The sequence below is a fragment of the Triturus cristatus genome, chromosome 2_1 (genome assembly GCF_964204655.1).
Source record: "Triturus cristatus chromosome 2_1, aTriCri1.1, whole genome shotgun sequence".
In the NCBI taxonomy this organism is placed as follows: domain Eukaryota; kingdom Metazoa; phylum Chordata; class Amphibia; order Caudata; family Salamandridae; genus Triturus; species Triturus cristatus.
The window spans coordinates 492,980,815-493,006,890 of NC_140581.1; the positions used below are offsets into that span (position 1 = coordinate 492,980,815).

At 48.5% G+C, this 26,076-nt stretch overlaps 1 protein-coding gene across 1 annotated transcript in view; it reads right to left on the reverse strand.

The window, feature by feature from the left end:
• Positions 1–26,076, reverse strand: part of TNPO1 (transportin 1) — a 1,554,860-nt gene that overhangs the window by 350,498 nt on the left and 1,178,286 nt on the right. Inside the window, exons 16-17 of the mRNA XM_085632345.1 lie at positions 19,218–19,376; positions 19,045–19,132 (exon numbers count right to left, since the gene is read on the reverse strand). Coding sequence (XP_085488471.1) covers positions 19,045–19,132; positions 19,218–19,376 — 247 coding nt within the window. The remainder of the gene's footprint in view (positions 1–19,044; positions 19,133–19,217; positions 19,377–26,076) is intronic.

Genomic DNA, 26,076 nt, shown 5'->3' on the forward strand with positions numbered 1-26,076 from the left:
TAGCATGGCCTTTCACGGCCGCGTCGTTTTCACAGCCGCGCTTGTTTGTCTGAGTGTGGCGTAACTGGGTATCCTCCCCGACTGCTGCTTGCTGCAGCCCGCCGCCCCCCTGCCCGCAATCATACCCCGAGACACTTGCTTTGTGACACACGGGACTGCTCTGCCAGAAAACATCTTCGAGGCCCGCAGCTGCAAGCGCAGGTAATGAGAAAGGTTTCCCGCATTTACGATCTAATTAGGAGATGCTTTCCTGGTCCCTGGGGAGGCCGCCAGTGCCATGTGTTTGGGGGGCAATCAGTTCCCATTCACAGCACAGGCCTCCCTCGCCTTTGTATTTCTGGTGCTCGTTTATCCCTCTCAAGGCAGGTTAATGGCACTGTGGCCACAAGAAGTCCCTCCCTCACTTATGGTGTGCCAGGGTGTTGGATGACTCATTTTTTCCAGTGTGCGGACTGTTTGGTGGAGTCTGGACTAGGGGCGGCGGGGGTCTCAAGGTTACAGTGCTGAAGCAGGCATTCAGCTTCAGAGGCACCCAGGTACTCTGATTTCCTTCCGCTCATCGTCGTGTGCTGCCTGGCATCTCGCTCTTCTTGCCTTTCGTTGTGCACAGAAGGACGTTATAGGGAGGTACACAGCGTTACAAAGCACAGCAAGTGTGTGCCCACTCAGGTCGTTGCACCCCAATTTGCTGATATTTTGCTTTGTGAAGCATGTGGTGGCGCTAGCTTTACTTTTTATCAGTGCAGTGACTCAGGGAGGCTGTGTTGTGGGATGCACATGGGAAAGTCTGGCACCATTGAGGTGTTTTGCACTTTTTTCCCCTCAAGATTTATATAGCGTGAACTCTACCCAAAGGTCTTGGAGCGCTTTACATGAGCACCAGTTAGGTTACACAAGGACACATTCATATTTTTTTGGCAGGGGGGCATGGGGACAAAGTAATTTGCCCAGAATCACAGGATGTTGAGCAGACGAGGAGGCTTGAACCTGGTCCCCTCCGCTCCAAAGTCGGCTGTTTTGGCCGTTATGCCACACCTTCTTCTTTACACTTGAAATGTAATTGGGGCCACATTTTAATTAACTGCAGGAGGTTGTAGTGCTAAAAAAATCTTTAAAATGGTTTCAGTTACAATCGTGACCAATATGAAATGAAATGAAATGAAATGAAAAGAGATTTCTAAAGCGCATGGCTGCCCTAGAGCGTCCCAGCGCTGATAATGTACTGAGCCTCTCCCCCAAGACACAAGGGGGAAACCTACTGAGGAAAGAGGTGAGTCTTCAAAGCTTTGCGGAATTTTGCCAAGTTGGGTTCTTTACGCAGGTCCATCGGCAAAGCATTCCATAGTTGGCCTGCATTAATGGAGAACCGGCGACCACCTGATCTCGCCTTTTTAGCTCTGGGTATCCTTACTAGATTCCCAACTTCAGAGCGAAGGGCTCGCGTAGGTTTATAGGGGAGAACCAAATCTCTTAGAATGGGAGGACCCGATCCATGTAAGGCTTTGAACACTATGCAGAGAGATTTGAATTTAATGCGTTCTCTGATAGGGAGCCAGTGCAAGGTTTTCAAGGCAGGCCGGGCTGAGGAGCATTTAGCAATACCAGTGAGCATCCGTGCCGCTGCATTTTGGGCTCTTTGGAGAACATTCAGGGAGTATTCAGGTGCCGCCAGGAAAAGGGCGTTGCTATAATCAAGCCTGGAGAGCACCAATCCCTGAACTAGTAGTTTCCTGGAATTGTCAGGGAGAAGCGACAGGACTTTTCGGGCTGACCGAAGCAGCCCATAACATGTCCCTGCCACTCGTTTGGCTTGTGTGATCATAGACAGCTCTGGTTCGAGCCATACGCCTAGACTTTTAATGGTGTCCTTAGGGGCTGGGGGGGCGCCTAGACTAGCTGGCCACATACCTTTAGGCAATGATGAGCAAAGATTACCAAGGAGCATAAGCTCCGTTTTTGTCCCATTCAGTTTTAGCCGGGAGTCCGACATCCATGCCATAATGTTGGTAAGGCAGGCCGCAAACTTCGCCCCCTGGTGTTCCGAGGGGGACAGAGATACAATCAGTTGAGTGTCGTCTGCATAGGTTGCCATTGACACCCCGAAGGGGGCCACCACCTCTTCCAGTGGAGCCATATAGACGTTAAAAAGCGTAGGGCTCAATGAAGAGCCCTGCGGGACTCCACATAGGAGGGGGGTAGGCAGAGATGTAAAGTCGCCATCGCAGACCTGATAAGAACGATCACTCAAATAAGACTGAAGCCATTGGAGGACCGTCCCTCCTATTCCCAGCTTTCCCAGACGGTGGATCAAGATGTTGTGGTCCACCGTATCGAAGGCAGCGCTTAGGTCCAGGAGGACCATTGCAGCGGATCCTCCTGAATCCAGGATGCGTCTGCCTTCTTCAACCATTGCTATCAGAGCCGAATCGGTTCCCTGGCCAGGCCGAAAGCCAGTCTGTGTCTGACCTAGTAAGTTGTTAGCTTCTAGGAAACAGGAAAGCTGGCGGTTGACAAACTTCTCAGCGATCTTATTCAGGCCAGGCAGAAGCGAGATGGGACGGTAGTTTGCCAAATCAGCAGGGTCAAGGTCAGGCTTTTTCAAAAGAGCCTTGACAGTGGCCTGCTTCCAGCTAGGTGGAACTATGCCATAGGTGAAGGAGGCATTCAGGAGGTCAGTTGCCGGACCAGCAATGAGATCAGCGATTTGTTTGAGGATCCGGATGGGCATGGGGTCCGAAGGGGAGCCACTCTTCAGCGCTGAAAGCTCTTTACAGAAGTCTTCCCTAGTAATGGGAGAGATGGTGTCTAGTCCGCTCCCAACTGGCGCCTCTTCGGGAACTGTTATGGCCATAATACCTGGACAGGGGGTGGGAAGGCTATCTAAGATGGTCCGTATTTTGGTGTCGAAAAACTGAGCCAGTTGGTTACATTTGTTGGAGTTCGACACCTGAGAGGTCGAAGGGGTGGGAACCGTGATAAGTTCTTTGAGGATCCTATAAGTTTCCTTTGAAGAATTGGCTGCCTTAGTTATTCTATCTTCAAAATGAGTGGTCTTAGTTGATTTACATGCTGCCTTGTAAGATCTCATGGCTTCACGGTACTTGTCTTTACTATTAACGGTCCAGTCCTTCCGCCATTCCCGTTCAAGCCTTTTACATTTCTTTCTCATCATCCCCAGTTCTGGGGTATACCAAGATGACCTGAGGCTGTTACTTTTAATAGTAAGTTTTTTGGCCGGCAGAACTGCATCTAAAGCATGACAGAGCCAGTCATGGAAAGCAGTATCCGCTTCCAGAGGACCAAGACCAAGGGGGGGAGTGGACTCAGCAAGGGAACGAGAGAGGCTATCAATAGAGAGTTGAGCCCAAATTCTCTTGTAAATAGGGGGTGCCTTCTGGTAGTGAGAGGGAAAAGGGTCCAAGCTAACGTTGAGCTCCCCAGCCACCAGGAAATGGTCCGTCCACGGCAAAGGAGAGGGGGGACCTATCTGAAGATGTGCAATGTTAGAGAAAACACAGTCGAGCAGGTGGCCCTTCACGTGCGTAGGTTCCAGGTTGTGTAAGTTAAGGTTGGATAATCTGAGTTCAGATCTGAGGTCATTTGCAATCTTATCCTCCTGCAAGTCGAAGTGAAGATTAAAATCCCCCAATAGAACAAAGTTAGGGGAGGATGCCGCTAGGGCGGGAACATGGTCTAAAATAGAGCTGGAGAATTGTTTCAACATCCCAGGGGGGCGATAGACAAGCAATCCAGTTAGAGAAAAATTCGGGGAGAGCTGTATATGGAAGAGGCCACTTTCAGCATCCAAAATAGGGCCCCTAACTATTCTACAGGAGAACTTGTTTCTGTAAATAATGGCTAGGCCACCTCCTTTTCCTTGGGGTCTATGGAGGCAGTGAATCAAATAGCCGGGGGGGAGAGTGTTGACAAGATCAAAGTTAGAGGAGGCTGACGTCCAGATTTCAGTCAGATAAAGAAGGTCTAAACCGTTATCTTGAACCAGCTCGTTAATTTCCAAAGAATGCTTAGGTAAGGATCTGCAGTTAAGTAACCCTAGTTTGAAAGGGTCCTTGGCGGGGATGTTTTTGCCGTTAACCAGGATCCTACGGGGACAGTATTCACAAGGTTTTGTGCAATATATGCACAATAGGGAGCAGTTAATAGTTTGTGTTTGACAAGATTTGCCTCTGATATTGTTTGTTTCTGTTTTTTGCACTTTTATATAGTGCGAGCCTGAATCGGAGGAGCGCTTTACATTAGAACCAGTTATATGGGGTCACAGTCAGTTTTTAAGCACGTGGAGACTGGAGGATTTGGCCAGAATAACGGAATGTTTTCCGGGCCCATCGTCGTGACCGAGTATGCATTCTATCGTCATGCATAGGTCTGACGGTTTGGAAAGCATATCAGCTTAAGTGCTCTGCTTTGGGCTGATTAGTAGAGGCCGAGCGTAGCAAGTGGTAAACTGGAAGGGGATATATGCAAATAAACTAGTTCTGGATGAGCATAAAAGCAAGTTGCTACTAAGCAGGACTGAAGTGTGCTCACCAGTGAGCTTGTTTGTTTTTCAGTTAAGCACAACGTCTAAAGACTGGAATTTGCTTGCTGTATGAGGCTTCAATCAGCCGGAGTTTCCCTTACACATAACGTACAACGCATTTGAGGTGAATAATAAATGCATATATGACAACAGACTCAATGGGAGCTGGGCCTGCAGCAAGAGTGAGTGAAGAGTAGTGTTTTGTCATTTAGGGCATGTGCACTTCGAAAGTGGCAGCTTGCATTATTATTTTGAATATATTGCAGAGTGCCGCCCGCTCTTGTACATAGGTTCCGTAAACTGCCTTTTTCTCTGGTCAACGTTGGATTTGACATCCAGCATGGAGAGTGCTGGCAAGAAGTGAGCCGCAGGGACACTGCACAAATGTGTCATTCTCTCAAAAAACAGCAAAATAATCACATATTGTACGGTAGAAGAGAGGTGCAAAGGAGAAAATTAAACAAAAAATGCCAACTAATAATAAGCAATAGTTACACTTTAACATTTCTGGTTTCATATCCACTTTAAAAAAAGAAAAAAGAAAAAAAAAACTTGTACGATTATTCAAAGATGTTAGAGTGTGTGGGCATGGCAGTGGGGTATAATGTACTGCATTGCTAAACACTTATAAGGTCCCAAAGGCGAGACCTATTGGCTATGCCAGTGCTTGTTCTTATCAAGCACATACCACAGATACATTTTGAAGAGAAGGGAATGCATGTCCATATGTTGCATGGTAATACAATAGGTGGAAGAGAGCTTACATAGATCTCCCATATCACTTCAATAATCACATTTAGTTCGGGTTGCCTCACTTATTGCTTACGTTTAATTTCTCAGCCTGTAAAATACAGTACTAAAACCTTTGCTATTACTCCCACCTGATTTTTCCATAGTTAGTGTTTGGGAATTACAGCTATGAGACAGTGCTTTAAAAAGATGTTCATACTGAAATAACTATAAAAAACTATGAGCAGATGTGGTGCTGGAGAAGTGAAGCAGCACTAGGTTTGGCCATTTAGTGTGGTGTAATTGGATTATGTGGTGTCACATCAGGTCTCTTGCAACCCTTCTTACTACAATGTCTCCCAATGGCTTTCCTGACTCTCTACCAAGCTTTTCTTATCCCAGTGTCTCCCATCCATCGTTGTTTTGCTTTCCTTCTCTCCCTCCCATCTGTACTCCCGCCACAGCACTTCTGCAACTTTGTTCGTTATTTTACCTAGCTCCTTCCCATGGCATTCTGCTCTCTTCTTTATCCATGTACCATTTACCTAACTATATATTCTCTCCAATTTTTCACTTCCCATCCTCTCTTCCTTTCTAAAGTTGTCTCTTCCGTGTCACCAGATTTCCATCCTCTGTTTTCGGCCACTTTTCTCTTCTCCTTCTCTTATGGCCCTCTTACCTGACTCAACCCTCTCTAGTATCAAGGTGTTCTAATCTGCCTACTGTTCTCTATGCCACTCATGTGCCCTATGTTCTACCAATATATCCTCTATGTGTCACTCTCCAGTGCTTCATTCCGTGTTATTCTTATACTATTGTCTGGATTGGCCTCCATGTGGTTTTCCTACTCTTATGAACATCTAACTCTATTTTGTGCTTTTCCTGTATCACTCTCTGACCGCTTTACTATTTCTATCCCATTTTACTCTCTCCACTCAGCAGTATTTCACAGTCAGGTGATCGAACCATTGGAGAAGTTCAGACTTGTTTGGCAAAATTAGAAATTGTGTCCCCAAGGTGCTTATACGAAGAGCCAGGTATTTAGCTTCTTGTGGAACTCAACAAGTGAGGAAGAGGCTATGATGTGCTGAGGGATGTCGTTCCATGTCTTGGGTGTGGTGTAGGAGAACAAGCAACCTCCAGTTTTGCTTTTCCAGAAGCGGGCAATGTGTGTGAGTGAGGCAGAACATAGGTGTCTGGTGGGTTGGTGAAAGTGTATGAGGCTGTTTAGGTATTCTGTTCCTGTGTTGTGTAGGGCTTTGTATGTATGCGTCAGAGGTTTAAATTGACTGCACTTGTGAATGCAGAGCCAGTGAAGCTTCCTGAGGTACGGTGTGGGAGGTCGAGTAGGAGTCTTGCGCTGGTGTTCTGGAAGGTCTGGAGTCCGTGTAGGGATTGTTTGGAGATTCCGGCGATGAGTGTTGAGGTAGTCCAGCCCGCTGGTGAGGAGTGCTTGCGCGACTGTACCTCTGGTGTTCTGATTAAACCATTTGAAGATTTGTCACAGCATGCATAGGATGTGGAAGCAGGAGGTGCACACTGCGTTAACTTGAGTGATTTCTCAAAGTCCCATATAATGTCTTCTGGTAAAGTGTGACAAGCGTACGCTCTTATGCGAAGGTAGAGAACTGACAAATGTTGCTACATTTCCTTATTTGGGTATTTTGTTTGACTTTGTCTAGATCAGCAGGAGCGACCATCAATTTTGCCAGGAGATTGGGAAATAAACCATTACAGCCACTACTGAAGGTTTATAATGGCAAATGTATACCAATGGCCACGTATGGTAGCGAGGTATGGGGCTATAAGGAGGTCGGCGATCTGCAGGTGGTCGAAAATAAATACCTGCAGAAACTTTGATCTGTACCCCCCAGCACCCCATCTTTTATGGTGCATTTAGAACTAGGACAGGGTTACATCGCTGATGGCATAGCAATAGCTCCTTTAGAATGGTGGGTAAAAACATGGTCTACCCACACTGCTACCCTGAATCGAATTGTTTTAAAAGATTGTATGAGGCTTGACAGGGCCTCGGATGTGCCTTGGCTAGGTTACATCTCACAGCAGTTTAAAAAAAAAAAATTTTTTATTGGCATTCCATAAATTCGTACATATGACACAGATACATCTTAATGGTTGTGAGTACAGTCAATAGTAATATCTTCAGTGCATATAGTACACTTGTGGGAGAGCGGAGCATCAAATCTACAGCATATTGTATACATACAGTCTGTGCATCAACATAACCATCATTTGCATTCGTATTAGACATTATCTCTATGCGTGTTAGAAGGGCATTTGCATAACCTGCGTTATCTGTCATACGTCAGCGGGAGGGCTGTGGGTGTTGTGCTCAGTCGCCCGCAGCCATGAGAAACGGATCCCATATGTCTCTTGGTCTGGATGCGGTGGGCATCCTCTCCCAAAGGGCAGTAAGTTGTTCCTGGCAGAATGTAACAAAGTATCTGGTCTTTAAGCAAGGGAGGTTGCGGCCTACCCTACTTCATAGCAATTCTGCATTTGGCTAGCAGCAGCAGCATAGCCATTAATCTACGAATCTCCACCGGGGCCTCTTTGACGTACCCCAGGAACCCTAGTATAGCCCTTGGCTCTATGCGGGTCATGAGTATTTCACTAATTGTCTGAAAAACCCCTTTCCCGTATACTGCCATCTGTGGACAGTCCCAAGCCAAGTGTAAGAAGGCTGTTTGGTCTTTGAAGCATCTCCAACAATCCGCAGTGGATCTAGCGCCCATGTGAAACACCTGTGCAGGTGTTCTGTAATAGTGGTTTGGAAATTTGAAGTGAATAAATCTGAGTTTACAGTTTGGGGATAATTGCTCGAGCTGCACACAGCAGAAGCGCCATTGCTCTTCTGTTATCGGTGGATCACCCAGGCCCTCGTAAGCAACAGACTCGACTACGGAAACGCCCTCTATGCGGGAGCCCCGACCAAGCTCATCAAACGATTGCTACGCATCCAAAACGCCTTGGCACAACTGATCCTCGACGTACCACGCCACGGCCACATCACCCTGCACTGGCTGCCCGTCAACAAGAGGATATCCTTCAAGCTCCTCATCCACGCACATAAGGCACTGCACAAGACAGGCCCAGCCTACCTCAACAAACTAATTTCCTTCTACATCCCCAACCACCAGCTCCGCTCCACCGACCTCGCACTCGCCACCATCCCGCTCATCCGAAGAACAACCACCGGCGGGAGGTCCTTCTCCCACCAAGACCTGGAACACCCTCCCACTGAACCTACGGCAGACCCAAGACCTGCTGACCTTCAGGAGGCTACTCAAGACCTGGCAGTTCGATCAGTAGCGCCCCCCCCCCCCCCTCCCCTCTAGCGCCTTGAGACCCTCACGGGTATGTAGTGCGCTCTACAAATGTTTATTGATTGATTGATGTATCTCAGTGTTCCATTGCTCCCTGAGTTGTGGCATGCATACAGGGCTGTACGTTTGCATAGATGGGTAAATCCTAGTTATGAGCTTGTGCGCCAAGGGAGTAGTATGTGTTCCAAAGCTTGTAGTACTGGGGGAGAGTTGGGAAAGTACTGTGTCGTTGACGGGAAATGGCGCGTATTTGTTGGTATAGCAGGATATCCGAAAAATTGGGAGGGGGTGTCAGTTGGCTCCAGCGGCCCTATAAACCAGTCTTCCTGATATAGACATCTCACAGCAGTTAGTGAATATAGACCCCGGGTTTTTCTGGTTAGTACAAGTGAATATAGGGCGCCCAAGCTTCTTAGACACTCTAGACAGATGCACCCTAGCGAGTTGAAAGTAATTAAAAGGCAATTTCTAGCCAAGAGGATGGTGGACAGGGAAAATAGCGAACTAAAAAAAAAAACAATACACAATATATAATTTTGAGTCCTGGGACCCTAGAACAACCTTTCTGGTCTTACATTAAAAATGTACATCATCTGATGGGGAGGAGTGCAGACGGGCTTTGTCGGAGGCGGTGTGGGGACAGGGGGACCTTTTTTCACATAGTATGGGAATGCCCACGGGTTTAAACATACTGGGCAAAGATACATGACTGTATAAGTGAGGTGTGGGGGGGTTAGGTTGCGGCCCGAAGTTAAACAATGCCTCTTAAATATCTGGGAGCCCACGGACCTGCCGGCAAAGGGCAAAAAGTTGGCAAAACTGGGGCTTGCAGTGGCAAAACGTAACATTGACCGCCTGTGGGGGGCGGATGCACCGCCACAGCTTGGGGCATGGAAGAGGGACATGGACTGGTGCATGCTGCAGTAGAAGACAGTATATGTTTCGAGAGGTTGCCCCAAGAGCTGGGTGATGATCTGGTCTCCCTGGAATGTGTATCGAGGTTCTATCTGTGAGCCCCCAATCTCTTCGCCCCTTGAAGAAATGTTATCCCACTGACATTATGATCATGAACATGTTTTCTTTTATTCTCTTGTAACATATGGCATTACAGGACTGTCCTATGATCAACGGCTGAACCACTGTAACCCTAATGATCTAAAAATGTGAAGTGACCGTTTTGTTCCCTTTTTTTGTTAATAAAAAGAATTATTAAAAAAAAAAAAATGCAAAAAAAAAAAAAATGTACATCGTTTTCTTTTAACCAGATCTAGGTTTAATTGTTTCCACTGGTGTCTTACGGTGCCAAAGCGTTTTTCTAATCCAGGGGCTTTAGAGCCCTGATCTTGTGAGGATTTTTCGGACCAAGATCTTTTACACTTCATGATTTTCGGAGGATTTTATAATGACCTCCGGACAAAATATATTTGACCACTTTTAAAACATTGTAATTTAGCATAAGTGAGGCCAGCCGTGATATCTTTGCAAATGTTGTCTTCACCTTTGATATGCTTTGGGGGTGTGAGTTCTTTAACAGGAGCCTTACAGGGAAGGAAAAAAATTTGATTATGCACTGAATCGATCCTAGAAATGTCATATTTTAGTGGGCATTGTGCTTTTTTAAAATTATCTGTTAGCACTGTATAGACTCTAATAAGGTCTAAGAAAGCACAATAGTTTTGATTATGGTTTCTTCTTTTGCATTTTAAATAATGGCTAATACATATTAGGAATCAGAGACCCATGTATGAGAGCGGTATATGTTTTATTGGATCTGCCTTTTTATTATTATTATTATTCAGCTTATAAAGCGCCTGGTTACTCCAACGGAGTATCCCCGCGCTAGAACACCAACAACACCTCGGCCACTGGCCTGAAACCTCCCTCCTTCCCTCCCTCCAGCCTAAGGCCCCAGAAGAACAGGTACAAGGCCTACTTTCGGCCCCCGGTGGGGTGCTGGAGTATTTACTAAGTATTGTATATGTTTTTTATCTTTATCTCGGTGTGCATAGGTGTGCTTTTATGGTCAATATTGGCAGAATTAATATTTATTGACTTGACTTTGACTGACTTGAATAGTCATGTTGAGCTTGCCGTCTGGGATGATCCCTAGATTTCTTGCATGGTCTGTGGGCGTTGGTCCTTGCTCAGACGGCCGTCAGGTGTAGTCCCGTGGGTAGGTCTTTTTGCCGAAGATCAGTACTTTCGTCTTGTGGGAGTTGAGCTGCAGGCAGTTGGTTCGCATTCAGTCTGCTACCAAGGTCATGCAGTTGGTGAAGATGGTTCTGGAGGATATTGTTTTGTCAGGGAGAGGATGAGTTGGGTGTCATCAGCGTAGATGACAACAATGTCTTGTGATCAGATGATGTTGGCGAGTGGTGTCATGTATAGTTGAAAAGGGTGGGGCTGAGGGACAATCCCTGTGGGACTCTGCATATCAATTTCTTGGTTTCTGTTGTAAAGGGTGGTGGCCTGGTCCTTTGGGTTCTCTCTGTGAGCAAAGGAACAGATCCATTTGAGAGAGGATCCTTGTATGCCAATCTCGTAGAGTTCACTGATGAGGGTGCTATGGGAGACAGTGTCAAAGACGACAGAGGTGGAGCAGGATGAAGGCTGCTGTTTCTCCTCAGTCTAGGATGATTTGAATGTCATCGGAGGTCGCAATGAGTGCTGTTTTGGTGCTGTGGTTCTTTCTGAATCCTGATTGAGTGTTGTCTAGAAGATGGTGAAGTTTGTGGTGGGTTGTGAGTTGCTTGTTGATGGCTTTTTGAATCACTTTGGCTGGATAGGGAAGCAGGGAGATGGGTCGGAAGTCGCTCATTTGATTTAGATAGTCTGCAAGCTTCTTGATGAGAGCGTCGATTTCAGCGAAATTCCATTTAAAAAGTGGCAGTTGATGTGGGTCAGCGCGGTGCTGATTGGTAATGTTTCCAGGTTGTAGATGTGGTGGGATCATGGGTCTATTGGGGGTCCCTGAGTGGATGGTCTGCATGACTGCTGCTGTGTCATTTCTGTTAAGGATTGTTCATTCTGTCGGTTGGTCATCATGGTAGGCGGTGGGGAGGTTAGCAACGAGTTCTCTGGGGTTGGGTTGGTGTGCGAATTTGCCATAGTTATTTGAGATTTTACTGTAGAAGTTGTTGGATAGGTTTTGGCAGAGTTGCTGGGAGGCAGCGATGTTGGCGACAGTGGTTGAGGGCAAGATGAAATTCTCAATGATTAAGAAGATCTCCTTGCAGCTGTTGGAGGTTCGTTTGATGCAGCCCACTAGTGCTTTTTTATTGGTAATCTACTTTTTGATGTCCTTGTTGAGGTTGACTGTGGGGCTGAGGGGATCCGTGCTGAGGGCGCTGAGCCAGTCTGCTTCTGTGATGTTGCCCCAGCTGAAGCTTGGAAATCTGAACCTGGTAAGGGGAGTGGACTTGGTGTGTTGATTTCAAAGTGGATGATGGAGAAGTAGGTTCATATGAGCAGTATGGTGGAGTTGTACGAGTTACTTACCTTCGGTAACGATGTATCTGGTAGAGAAATTGTCTAGCTGCAGATTCCTTAACTTTGAATATCCCCAGGCGTGAGACTGGACCCGGAAGTCCTTTGCAGCAGCACGTCTGCACGCTGGGGGACGGCGCAGCACCTCTGCGCGCCGGGGAACGGCGCCACACGACCCCGCCGTGACGTCGGCGAGGTCATACAAGTCCCTCCCGGTGCGCTGTCAGTTTTCTTCGGAGAAACTTTTCTGCGGCACAACGCGAAGCCACCAACCGGAAACTGTGAAGAATGGGAACAGTGTGCGATGGATGAAAAACCCGCAAAGAAAGGAGGAGGATGCTGGAAGACACCACCTGACAGACAGAATAGACACTGTCTACACTTATAAGTGGAAGCCGTGAGAAAGAGCCCCACAAGCGAAGCGGAAGCCCCTTCCCGAGTGCAACAAGGGAAGAACATCTCGACAAGGAGAAATAGGCTAATAGTGCCAGGTGGAACTGTGGCGTCCACGAAGAATGGAACACAGAAAGAACAGACCACTGTGGAAAGAATGAGAAGACAGGCCCGTCCCCTCCAAAAACAGAGGTAGGAAACAGGGCACAACAGACCCTCAAGCAGGATGACCACGAGGAGACCAGGACCCAGAGGTAGCAGAGCAGACGGAAGGGAACTGGAGAGAAAAACAAACCCCCTCGTGAATCAAAGGCACCATATAACAGAAAGAAGCCCCCCAGCAGAGGCGACCTTTATATGAAAGCACCCAGGGGAGTGCAACATTTGGAATCCCTTTGAGATATAACTCAAAGGCAACTGAAGAGGCCAGGGGAAAACACCACCAGACAAGGTCCTCGCAGAACGGGGAGGCCGGGCGGGCGTTAAGGAATCTGCGGCTAGACAACGTCTCTACCAGATACATCGTTACCGAAGGTAAGTAACTCGTACATCTGATACACACATCTAGCCGCAGATTCCTTAACTTAGAATAGATACTACAGCCATACCTCAAGGGAGGCGGATCTGCGTCAGGACAACAGAAAGCGCCAAGCATCTGATCCGGCAACAGGGTGACGGATAAGGGGGGGGGAGGGGAGCTGTGGCAGGACAGTCCCACAGCAACCCCAGCAGCACGAAGAGCAGAAGTCACAGGAAGACATCCGAAAAACATCCCAGAATGGCGCCACAACATACCCGTATCAAAAATGACAGGTAGACGACACGAGTCCTATACCCGAGCAAGAAAAGAGGGAGGGAGAGAGGGAGAGAGGGAGAGAGGAGGGAGAAGGAGGGAGAGAGGGAGAAGGAGGGAGAGAGGGAGAGAGAAAGAAAGAGAGATAGAGATAGAGATAGAGATAGAGATAGAGATAGAGATAGAGATAGAGATAGAGATAGAGATAGAGAGAGAGAGAGAGATAGAGAGAGAGAGAGAGAGAGAGAGAGAGAGAAACAGCACTCCCCGCGAAATGGCGCACGATAAGTGCATGGGCCCAAGCTTAAAAAGAACTTGAACAGAGGCAACCAGCGCTCAACAGACTAGCCTAAGAAGGAAGCCGAAGGAGCCAGTGGCAAAAGCCCAAATTCAAGAGCCAGAACCAAAGCAAAGCGTGTGGAAAAACCAGCAGGACAAGAAGCACGCCAAGCGCTTACCAACTCCAAAAGGGGGAAGGAGGGGCAAGAGCACCAATCTCCAATCCGCTGAAGCAGGCAGAATATTTCGCAGGCAAAAGGCCGTAGAGACCTTAAAGAGACTTACACAGGAACAGAAGAGTGCCCGACCGGGCAGCATGAGGACAAAGTGAGAAACAAACCACAATATAGACTTGCAGAGCCTAAAACACCACGGTAACGAAAGGTGGGAAAAATCTCAGAATCCAAGACCAACACTCCAGAAAGACACGTACAGCGTCGAACATCAGAAAGGGGGCATATGTCAATTTGGAAAACCACTCCAGCAAGCAGAAGTAGAAGGAACCCATGGCCAACTTGCAACAAGTCAGAAAAGCCCCCCATACATGGAGATATCGGTCCCGACGTCGCTGTCTCGAAAAGACGTGGCGACGTAGGAAGAGGAGACCAAGGCAACCGGCATGTAGACATAAATGTATAAACATACAATTAGGGAGAGACAGAACGAGCCGGGAGCATGAACATGTATGTACCAGACCATACCTATAACAGTAAGGGCAGATAGGAGCCGTTTCGGAAGAGGAAACCATGAAACCTCCAAGCGACGGATGGCTCCCACACGACCCCCAGGCCCAGGTGAAATAAGCAAGGCTATATAATAGCATACAAGTACCCCACATGGAGTATGTATACCCCAACAACGGGGGGGACACCTCTTAGGGCAAGAAGCCAGGCCAAAAGAACGCAGTAACAAACCTGAACCCGGGAGCTGAGTTCCGAGCTGTAAGAACATCACCGAGCCAAGCCACCAGCTGAATACCACAGTCAGAGGACATAGCAACCTGTGGAACAAGGCCACCAGGTATCTGAAAGCAAAAACGCATCCAAGGGATGCCAATAAAAGGGTAAGCCACCCTTGACCACAGAAAAAAGAAGACACAAGGCTCACTGTCCATGGTTAACACAGAGCGCATGTGGATGCAGATGAAAAAGTACTATAGAAGACAGGCCCAAAAGGGCCTAAGTGGGAGGATAAAGACCCGCCGCCGACTCGGCGTGAGCATCAAAGAGCAAAACCCCATCAAAGGGTAAGTCAACCAGTCACTCCCGGATATTGTCAGGGAAGACGCCATCTCGCAACCAAGTGTGACGCCTGAAGCCAACAGAGCTTGCCATGGCTCGGCCCAAAGAATCTGCAGTATCCAAGGCTGAACGGATTGTGAATTCGGCAAGGTCGCGACCATCCCGGATGAGGCGAAGGAGATCAACGCGAGCACCTTCAGAGGTGGCAGGATGCTAAGACTCTGAAGAGTCCCAAAGGGCAGAAGTAGCCAGAGTCAAAACACATACTGTATTTAAGGACAATAGGGCAGCACTAGTGGATGCAAAGACGTTCCTACCCCATGACTCAAGTCACCTGGACTCCCGAGAGGAAGGAAGCGTTAGAGAGGGCAGAGACGGAAAGGCAGTCTGCAACACGAACCCCTGTGCATCAGGGTGCGCAAAAAGACATGCCGGATCATGTGGAGCCGGACGGTGGCGGTGCAAAACAGAACGAGCCACCGGGTCACCTGACGCAGGTCAGACCCAGGTACCCAAGAGGGCATCATAAAGGGAAGCCTCAAAAGACAAAAGCGGCTCCATATGACCAGACCCACGGTGGAGGACCTCAAGTAAGGAGTCCACAGACAAAGGGGCAGACGGGGGTTGCATATTCAAAATGTGGGTAGCCAAAGAGACCACCCTCAAAAAAGCCGCACCAGCCTCAACAGCTCATCAGTGGGGGGAGGTTTGCAAACTGATCCTCCCAAGTCACTGAGGGTGCGCCCAATGGTCCAAGGAAGGAAGCCCCACGGAAGAGTGAGGATCCTGACGGGGCTCCTGGGGAGGCGAACAGCCTGCCGGAGGTGGGAGCTCCTGAGGAGGCTCCACAAATTCCAAGGGGGGCACTGGCAACACTAACTCCGGTGACGCCAGGCGTCGCCAAACTCTCTTCAGAGGTCTCCATAGAAGAGTCCAGAACCCAGCGTCGTCACTACGCCGAAACGACGCGTGTCGGCGCCGAAGGTGCCTCGTCAGATGCCGACTCGGCAGCATCTGGCGTCGAGACGGCGCTGAAACTATGACAATTTCCCACTCAGAAGAAGGAGAGGGTGCCGGGGCCGGCGAGGCAATCTTCCGACGCCGACCCGGCGCCGCCTCATCCATAACAGGCTCCGATTCCAGAGAACGGAGCGGAGGTGGAGCTGAGCCTCCGGTGCCGGGACAGCACCGACCCCGGCTTCAGACAGGCAGCCGCCTGCCTGAAAGGCTGGGGTGTGCTTAATCAGGGCGCACCGTGGGGTTATGCGGCGTGGAAGAGGCGCCGTGGGCCGAAGAGGGGGCACCAGCCGGGCTGCGCCCCAACGACTCCATGTGGAGCGTAGAGGGGGACCCAACTGGGCAGCGCCCTAATGCCACCACATCTCCGACGTTCCTTGGAGGCAAGGGCTCAATTAACACCGGGGGTGAACCTGCCGGCGAGGCCGGCGGAGACCCCACAAGAAGCGGAGGCACAGAGAATGCCCCAGGAACGGGAGAGGACCAAAGGGAGGCCTGCAAAGCCGTAGAATAGGCCTCCATTTGGGCCCAAGTTGCCCCCACACCTGGAAAGGGAGGATAGAGGGGGGCAAACGCCGGGAGCGCACGTCCGGAAAGTTCCGGGAACCAGCGCCCCGGACGACATAAGGAGAGGTCAAAGAACTAGGCGACAAGCGCCTTGACTTACCAAGCGGAGAACGACGACCCCGGACCCCAGAAGGCGATCGACGGTGGAACCGAACAGAGGAGAGAACTGCAGTCGACGACGAGGCCAGGAGGCGAGACGACTCCGACAGCCGTGTCGAGAGAAGCTTCGGTTTCAGACGCTGGCAGGCGTCACAGTCCATGGAGCCATGGTGCTCACCCATATACCACATATAAATAAGATGCGAGTCCGTCGCGAACACTTACAATGAACAGGAAGTACAAGATTTAAAGCCCAAAGGCATCGCACACTGTGCTTGACGCGAAGCGTAGAAAATGAGGCCTGAAAACAGGCCAGAGGAGCTTACTCCTGATCCACGTTGCACGCGGAAAAGAAGGAAAACTGATGTCAGCGCGCCGAGAGGGACTTATATGACCTCGCTGACGTCACGTAGATGGACGACGTCAGGGCGGGGGTCATGTGGCGCCGTCCCCCGGTGCGTGGAGGTGCTGCTGCAAATGATTTCCAGGTCCAGTTTCACGCATGGGGATATTCTAAGTTAAGGGATCCACGGCTGGATGTCTCTATCAGATATATTTGATAATATCGCTAGTGGTGAAGATGGGGTCCAATGTGTGTCCTGCGGTGTGTGCTGGTTCTGGGACGAGCTGGGTGAGCCCTTTGTTGCTCAAGCTTTCCGAGTAGTTTTGTGGAGCAGGGGTTGTTGTGGTCTTACAGGTAAAAGTATAGGTCACTGAGGACAATGCAGGCTCTGGAGTATATGGTAAGCGAAGTAAGCAGATGGTAATGAGCTTGGTAAAGGTTGCTCATGGTCCAAGTGGTCAGTAGGCGAGGGTTCAGTCGAAGTTGTCTGATATTTACAGTTTGAAGTGCTGGTGTTCCATTAATGGAGTGGATTTCTCTGTGGATGTTGTTCATTTGATGGATTCCTTGTAGATGATAGCGAGACCTCCTCCAGGCTTGGGAAGGCAGTCCTCTTGAGCGATCTTGTAGCCCGCTGGTATTGCTGTGGTGATGTCGGAAGCCAATGAGAGAATGAGCCAGGATTCTGTGATAAAGAGGATGTCAGGCATGTCGCTACTCAGCAGGTCTTATATTTCGTTTCGGTGTTTGCTGAGTGATCATTTGTTAAGAAGCATGTATTGGGTTTGTTGTGGCATAGGGTGGAGGTGTAGGCATCGTTGGTGTTTGTGTGGTGTGTATGTTGAGAAGGGGTGTTGAGGGCATTGTTAGTTTTTGCGTGGAGGGCATGGGTGTGTGGCTAGAGAACCGGTAGTAGGTGCAGGTGAAAGCACCTACCTTGAGGCACGTCATGGCAGCAGTTGGGGAAACGGCATCCAGGGTCTAGTGACCTAAGGAGTGCTGCGGAGTATCGCCAGCCAGTGATCGGACCAGGGTTTCTGGCGCTGGGCGAAGTCATCACAGACGGGCTTGCCTTTGTTGCATCTTTGGCGCACCCGCTGCGCATCAGTGTTGCAGCTTCCATTAATTAGGTCAGGGAGGGGGAGGAGTGCAAGGTGCCATGATGTCATTTCCTGGGGTGATGGGAAAACACACATTTTGTGCATTTGATATCTATAAGGACACACAATGCAGATTGTAAAGGGAGCGCTGTATCACAAACAATTTAAAAAATGTACTTCTTAACTGCACATTTCATACAACCCGGACCTTGTATTGATAAGTGCACAATAATGTCCAGTAAACATCACTAGCATCATGCACTTTTGATGCAGTAACTTTCTCTATTAGATAATTGAGATTTGTAATTCTCTAGTGTCAGAAAAAACTTTTACAGAATGAGATGTTTTAAATACTTTTAAGGTGTATAATCATTTGCCTACATCCACCATTTTCCCCATTATAAACTGCGGTAGTTCCACTGTGTCTCAACTGGTTACACACATTGTAAACTTCAAATCCAACCAAAACCCACTGTGACCTTCTACTTTCCCTTGTTCCCTCTCTTCCCTTTCATCAGTCGAATAATTTCTCACCAGGTTTTGATGAATTAGCTCATTTTGTTTAGGGTCTTCTCTCTAAGCCAACCACTGTTTAGTCAAGGAGGCATGTGTTTTCAGTTTTGGAGAGCATGTAAGGTCTTGGTCTTTTTCCAATTATCTCAGTGCTCAGGTTACTATCTCTGCTCAGAAAAGACTCTGATCTGGGTCCATTCCAAAGTTGCCTCTTTGCCGCTGGCATCATTTTATTGGTCGAAGAGCATTTCTCTCCTGAGCTGCTGTGGTTTGCTCACTGCACACTATTTTCTACGCTTTCGGGTTTCATTGAGGGCTGCAGTTCTCTCATTGGCTATTTTTTAAGACTTCAGCAACACATGTTTACTCTATTGCCCATTTACACTCAAAGCACTGAGACAAGCAACATGTTTGCAACTCAAAGACCTAATTTATCAATAAGGTAGAGGAACCAACATGAAATAAAGTTAAACAGATTTTTGCACTGGTAGCTGTCAAAGATCTGCTGAAAATTAAACAATGCTACAATATTTACACACTCGATTTAGTCAGTGTTTGTAAAAAAATGTAGTAGGACTTGAATGACAATGTACATACCGATACAAGGCTTGACATGCAGAAAGCATGCTTTTGTTAGGTCACCTAACAATGCAAAAGAACTCTGTCGTACCTCTGGCATTTTATCCTATGAAAAGAGGAAAATATGTTACTGTCTATTCTGAGTGTCATTATTCCCAGGTTATTTTTTCCCCCCCACTGGCAGTTCTCACCTGCATGCATTGGTACATTAATGTAAGAATGTTGCTACGCGCTACGAGTTGTTCGATGTTGCCTCCGAGGCCTTCTGCCAGGCCACTAAGTAGGTCAAGAGCAACAATCATAAAATCTTTGTCTGGCGATTCATATTGTTCTGGCTGAGCATTGTGCAACTGGAATGAAGGAAAAACACTAGACAGAGTGAGAAGACACAGACAGAGCTTACATAATATAATACATACCATTTTGTTTTTTAAATGCAATCCAACTTTAAAATCAGTACTCTAAAACCAGTGGTTAAGCCTTTCACTACCAACTCAGCACAGCAGCAAGGAGTGAGACTGGAAACCAGTTTACAAGCAAGAACGTAGAGAACCATGCACATGCTAATTGCATGGATTATCTTCCTGAGTTGAGCCATGCTCACCTTCAAACAATCTCACCAGCAAAATGTTATTAAAGATTTTTGCAGTCCATCCTTATGGTAAGCCTGTTGTCAAAACTAGTTAAGGTTGAGTAAGGTGGGTGTTGGTAAATATAGAAAAGGCAACAGGCTCCAGCATGCACAGCATGACTGACTAACAACTGACAATGAAGTATTTCTATATGCCAGGGACTGGAGGGTTGGGAGAGTTTTTCTTTTGTTATGTTAGGGAGATTTATAGAGCGCATGGCTGCCCCAGCAACAGGGAGTCCCAGCGCTAGCGGACAAGAGACCAGGAGAGATGTGGCTAGGAGGAAGTGAAAAGCCAGGTTTTGATCAGTTTTCTGAAAGCCCAGTGGTCCTGGGTGCTGCGGGCAGTCAGTGGGATGGAATTCCATTATACGGGGGCCAGAGATTTGAAGACGCGACCCCTGGCTCTACACCAGCGGACCCATGGGAAGCACAGCAGATGAAGATCAGTTGAGCGCAATATATGCAGAGGAACATAAGGGGTGCAAAGTCCCTGCAGGACTAAGGGGCCTTGGCCATGTACAATGTTATGTGTGATGCAGAGGGTTCTAAACTGGACTCTCTGTTTGATTGGCAGCCAATGTAGTCGGTGAAGAAGTTTGGAGGTATGACATTTCCTAGGGAGGGTAAACAGAGTGCGAGCTGCTGCATTCTGTACTCGTTGGAGTCTTGCAGTAACTGGACAACCGATTGGACTATCAGTTGGCGAGTGGCAGCGTCAAAGAATCCTTAAATGGGTTATAAGCTGTGCACAAGACCGAAGCAGGTACCGGACACTTTTTTTGCATGAGGCTCAAATGAGAGGGTGTTGTCAATCAGGACCCTTAAATCTTTAACTGCGTTTTTCGGTGTGGGAGGAGTGCCCAAGGTCATGGGCCACCATTGGTAGTCCCACTTGTGAGTGTCTCAGCCAACCACAAGCACCTCTGTCTTTGCCGAATTAAGTTGCAGATATTTGTTTGCCATCCAATCTGCAATGGCCAGAACATCGTCCCGGAATTTCAGTTGGTCAGAGCAGGGTTGTTGGAGAAGGTGAATATCGGCTGGGTATCGTCCGCGTAAGATACCATTTTGATATTACGCTCTTTAGCCAGGAGGGCCAGGGGGCGGACATACACGTTGAATAGCGTGGGGCTCTAGGCGAAGCCCTGTGGGACATCACAGCTAAGAGGGTAATTACTAGACTGGTAGGATGGGGCATGTTCCTGAAAGGAGCGTTCTGATAGAAAAGAGGCAAACCAGGCCAACGCCGAGCCCTTGACCCCGATCTCCTCAAGGCGTTGAAGAAGAATCTTATGGGAGACAGTGTCAAAGACCGCACTAATATCAAGTAGAAATAGTGCAGAAGTAATGCCCACGTCTAGCGTGGCCCTCAGCTGCTCAGTGACCGCCAAAAGGGCTGATTCTGTACTGTGCCTGGGACGAAATCCGTTCTGAGAGCTATCTAAGATCTGGTTGGACTCCAGATATTTAGTCAGAGTGATGTTGAAATGGGACTCCATAATTTTGGCCAGGTAGGGAAGCAGGGAGATAGGTTTAATGTTCTACGGCAAAGATGCGTCAAGTGTGGGGTTTTTCAGCAGTGGGACGACTTTGGCGTGCTTCCACGACTTTGAAATCACTGCCGACAGAAGTGAGCCGTTGATGAATTCCCGGCCCTCAGTCACAAGGCAGTTTTGGAATTTCCTGTAAATATCTGGTTTTATGGGATCATCAGGGGAACCTGATTTGACTTTAGCCACTAGGATGGCTAGGTCTTCAGGAGGCATGGCTGGCAAAGTTTGTAGGGTTTGCGGGGGAGCTCTAGAGGGGGGCACCGTGGGTTTGGTGGTACTCCGCCTCATTTCTAGCGAGTTGTATATACATTCTACTTTGTTAATAAAGTATCTTGCTAGTGAGTCACAGTGAGTGTTGGAAGATATGGCGTTGTTGGTTCCTGTGGGAGATGTTGACATATCTTTCATAAGGGAGAAGATAGTTTTGGGGGTGTTGGGGCTAGATGAGATCAAGTTGGTATAGAACAAGGCTTTAGCCTTTTGAACTGATTTCCGAAAGGTTTTTATGGCCATCCTATAGGTATTTTTAGTAACAGTGTCATAGGTATGTCTCCAAGCCCATTCTAAAATTTTACATTTTTTCTTTTCCGCCCAGAGGGACTCATTGTACCATGCATGCGTATGCGGGCGCTTAGTCCCTGTCAGTTTCAACGGGATGCACTGGTCAAGTGAATTATTGATCCAGCCCCTAAAGGCTCAATAAGCTGCCTCCAAGTGCACAGGCCAGTCTGGGCGGGACGTATTTAAGGCAGATAGAAAGGTAGTTTCATCCAATTTGTGCCATCGGCGCTTCATAAGGGATTGGCTAGGGGGCATCAGAATAGGGCCTGCCATTTCAATACGCAAGGAGATCAGAAAGTGGTCAGTTCAAATCAAAGGGAGAGGGGTATTAGCTACTAAATTTAAGAGATTCGAAAAAAAATAGGATCCAGTAGGTGGCCTGCCTGGTGAGAAGATCCTTCCACCAGCTGTATTAGTTGGCAGGCCTCCAAATCGCCCAGGAAGTTGCAGATCTCCCGGGAATCCCGGCGTTCCAGGTGTAGGTTAAGATCGCCTATAATGTTAAAATTAGCTGATTCTAGGGCAAGGGTGGAGGCAGAGTGGACCAGGGCCTCTTGAAAAGCCCTGGCTGGGCCTGGTGTGCGATAAATAAAGAAGCCCTGTGAAGGTAAAGTTATGTGACAAGGAGATTTTAATATATAGATCTTTGAAGTAAATAAAGACATTGTTATAACAGACGATAAATAAAGCTTATCTAAAAAACAAGTTACTCAATTTCGGTAACGCCTTATCAGTTAGAGATATCTAGCTGCAGATTCCTTACCATATAATTACCCCCATGCATTAGAATGGATACAGAGATTTTTTGTGAGCAGTACCCCTGCGCACCGGTAGGTGGCGTCGTTTAGCTCCGTGCTGCATGGTCGGCATTTCCCACACTGGGAGTGACTTGCGTGGTGCCAATATAGGCACCACCCCAACATGCTGACGTCAGTTACATTTTGCAACGTTCCATGCCAGGAGCTTGTAGCCACAAAGAACAGGGCCCATTGCTGTGTAAAACTAGGTCATCAATGGGGAACAGCCCTCTGAGAGTGGGAAGGATGGGTGGGTTGGTAAGTAATCTGCAGCTAGATGGAGCCTCTACCAGATAAGGCGTTACAGAAGGTAATTGACTTGTTCATCTGATAGAGACTTCTAGCTGCAGATTCCTTACCTTAGAATAGACATCAAAGCAATACCTCCCTGGAGGTGGGTCTGCTAAACAATTTCATGCCAGTCCTGCATAACCGAACAGGCAAACTACCCGTCCCTACAGACCGGACTGTCCATGAAGTTGTGCTTGGTAAACGTGTGCAGAGATGCCCAAGTTGCTGCCTGGCAGATGCCCAAGACCGGGACTCTGCATGCTAACTTCGCAGCCTTTGTTCTGGTGGACTGAGCATCGCAAACCCTCTGGGGTTGCTTCTTGTCCAATACGTAACAGATTTTAATGATGAGGAAGATCCATCAGGAGATGGTCCATTTCTGCACGGCTTTCCCTTGGCCCAGCATACCCCACGAAGAGCTGATAGTCCATCTGGAACCGTTTTGTGCCGTCAAGGAGGAATGACAAGGCTCTTTTTTAATCCAGTCGGTGGAGTCTCTTCTATTTCTTAGAGGGATGAGCTGAAGTGCAAAAGGTAGGCAAAGTGATGAACTGGCCTATGTGGAACGGGGTGACTACCAGAAGCAAGAAGGATACTCAAGTCTTAAGGACCAGTTTGCAGGGGAAAAACGTGATGCAGGGAAGGAGAGAGGACAGTGCCTGTAGCTCACTGACACTCCGGGCAGATGTAATTGCCACCAGAAAGGCTGTCTTGATGGTTAGGGGTCAAAGAGAACAAGAATGAAGTGGCTCAAAGGAAGTGAACATTACAAAACTTTTTAAATAAAATAATAAGGAAGAAAGTAAGTACCAAGATAAGGTGCCATTGAGGCATAACAAAGGGAGCTGAGGGAAACATGCTGTAGTCCCTTAAGGAACAAGTTACCTACCTTTGGTAATGATATATCTGTAAGAAACATTAGTTAGTTATAGATTCCTTACCTTAGAATTACCCCCAGGCGTCAGACTGGATCCGTAAAGTTTTTCGTCAGCAGTACCTCTGCGCGTCGGAAGGTGGCGTAGGTTCAGCTCTACGTCCATCCTTGGCGTTGTGGTCGCCGGAATGTTGTCGCAGTAGCTACTTAGATGCCGCCCTCACGCGCTGACGTCAGTTCTATACACGACTTTCCCTGCCAGGAACGCAGAGCCATGCAAGACACTGACCACTGGTGCACAAAACTAGGGCCCTGAAAGGATGACCTTAACCCTAGAAATCAGTTTGCAGAACGGGGAGGATGGGTGGGGCGGTAAGGAATCTATAATTAACGTTTCTTACAGATATATCATTACCGAAGGTAAGTAACTTGTTCATCTGAAAGAAACACATTAGTTATTGATTCCTTACCTTAGAATAGATACCCCAGCAATACCAACCCCGGTGGTGGTTCTGCAAACCAAGATGACACCAGGCCAAAGAAGCGGTCTCTTCGGACTGGACTGTCCAGGCAGTAGTGTTTGATAAACGTGTGCAGCGATACCCACGTAGCTGCCCGACAGATGTCATTCAGAGGAACTCCTCTTCCCAAGGCAGTAGTGGATGCCGTTGCCCTGGTGGAATGGGCGCGTAGCCCCACTGGAGGCTCCTTTTTAGCTAGAGAATTGCATGCCCTATATACACAAAATAACCCATCGGAAATGGTTCGCTTGGGTACGGCCCGTCCTTTCTTGGCACCCACGTAGCCAACAAAGAGTTGGTCATCCACCCGGAACTGTTTTGTGCGATCCAGATAGAAAGAAAGCACACGGTTTGGGTCCAGACAGTGGAGACGCTCTTCCTCTTTTGAAGGATGCGGAGGCGGAAAGAAAGTGGGCAAAGTAATGGTCTGCCTGATGTGGAAGGCAGTGACCACCTTAGGAAGGAAGGATGGACAGACAGGAAAGGAGGTTTGGAAGAAAGGACCTGGAGCTCACTCACCCTTCTAGCAGAAGTGATGGCTACCAGGAAAGCAGTTTTAAGAGTCAAGAGTCTTAAAGGACAGTTGTGAAGCGGCTCAAAGGGAGTGCACATTAAATAGGTAAGTCCCACTGAGGCATAACGAAGGGGATTGGAGAAAAGAGATGCGTTAAACCTTTCAAGAAACGGTTAACTACCGGGGACTTGAAAAGAGAAGGCTGATTTGGCAGCCGAAGGAAGGCAGAGATGGCCAAAAGATAGCCTTTGATAGTGCCCAGAGCAGAGCCCTGCTGGGCCAACAAGAGAAGAAACGAGAACCTCAGAAAGAGGGGCAGAAAGGGGATCCACAGCCTTTGCTGTGCACCATGCCACAAACATTTTCAACCGGCAGGCGTATACCGTCTTTGTGGAGGAACGCCTGGCTGCCGAGATTACGTCACAAACTTCGGGTGGCAGGTCAAAAGATGTCAATTGCCGCTGCTCAAGCTCCACGCAAAGAGGCGGAGACTGGACAGGTTTGGGTGGAGGACCGTCCCCTACTGCTGCTGCGACAGAAGATCCTCCCGAAGAGGCAGTCAGAGCGGAGGAGCGATGGACATGTTGAGTAGCTCGGGATACCAGACTCTTTGTGCCCAATCCGGAGCCACAAAAGTGACTTGGGCCCGGTCACGCCTGATCTTCAGCACTCTGGGCATAAGTGGTATAGGCGGAAAGGCGTATAGAAGACCGCAACTCCACTCACGACAAAAAGCGTTGCCTAGCCAGTGGCGCCTTGGAAATTCCAACGTGCAGAATTGCTGACATTGCGCGTTCTCTTCGGTGGCGAACAGATCTAACCAATGCTCTCCCCATTGTCGAAAGAGACATTGCGCCACCCCCGAGTGAAGACGCCATTTGTGATCCATCATGCACCTGCGGCGGAGTTTGTCCGCCCTGGCGTCCAGGGAACCTGCCAGGTGTTGAACCACCAGGGATATGCCCTGATGTTCCAGCCATGTCCAGAGGTGGAGGGCCTCCTGACATAGGGTACATGACCCCCACCCCGCCCTGTTTGTTGCAGTACTACATGGCGGTGGTGTTGTCTGAACACCTGCACTACTCTTCCCCGGACAGAGGGAAGGAATGCTTTCAGTGCAAGCCGAATCGCGAGGAGCTCCAGAAGGTTGATGTGGAGTCCGGACTCCGCCGGAGACCAGAGGCCTCTGATCTCCGCCTCTCCCATGTGGTCGACCCATCTCAGAAGGAACGCATCTGTCACCACTGTGTGGTCTGGTTGGGGAAGGGAGAGGGATCTGCCGTTGACCCAATCCTGGTTCCTGGG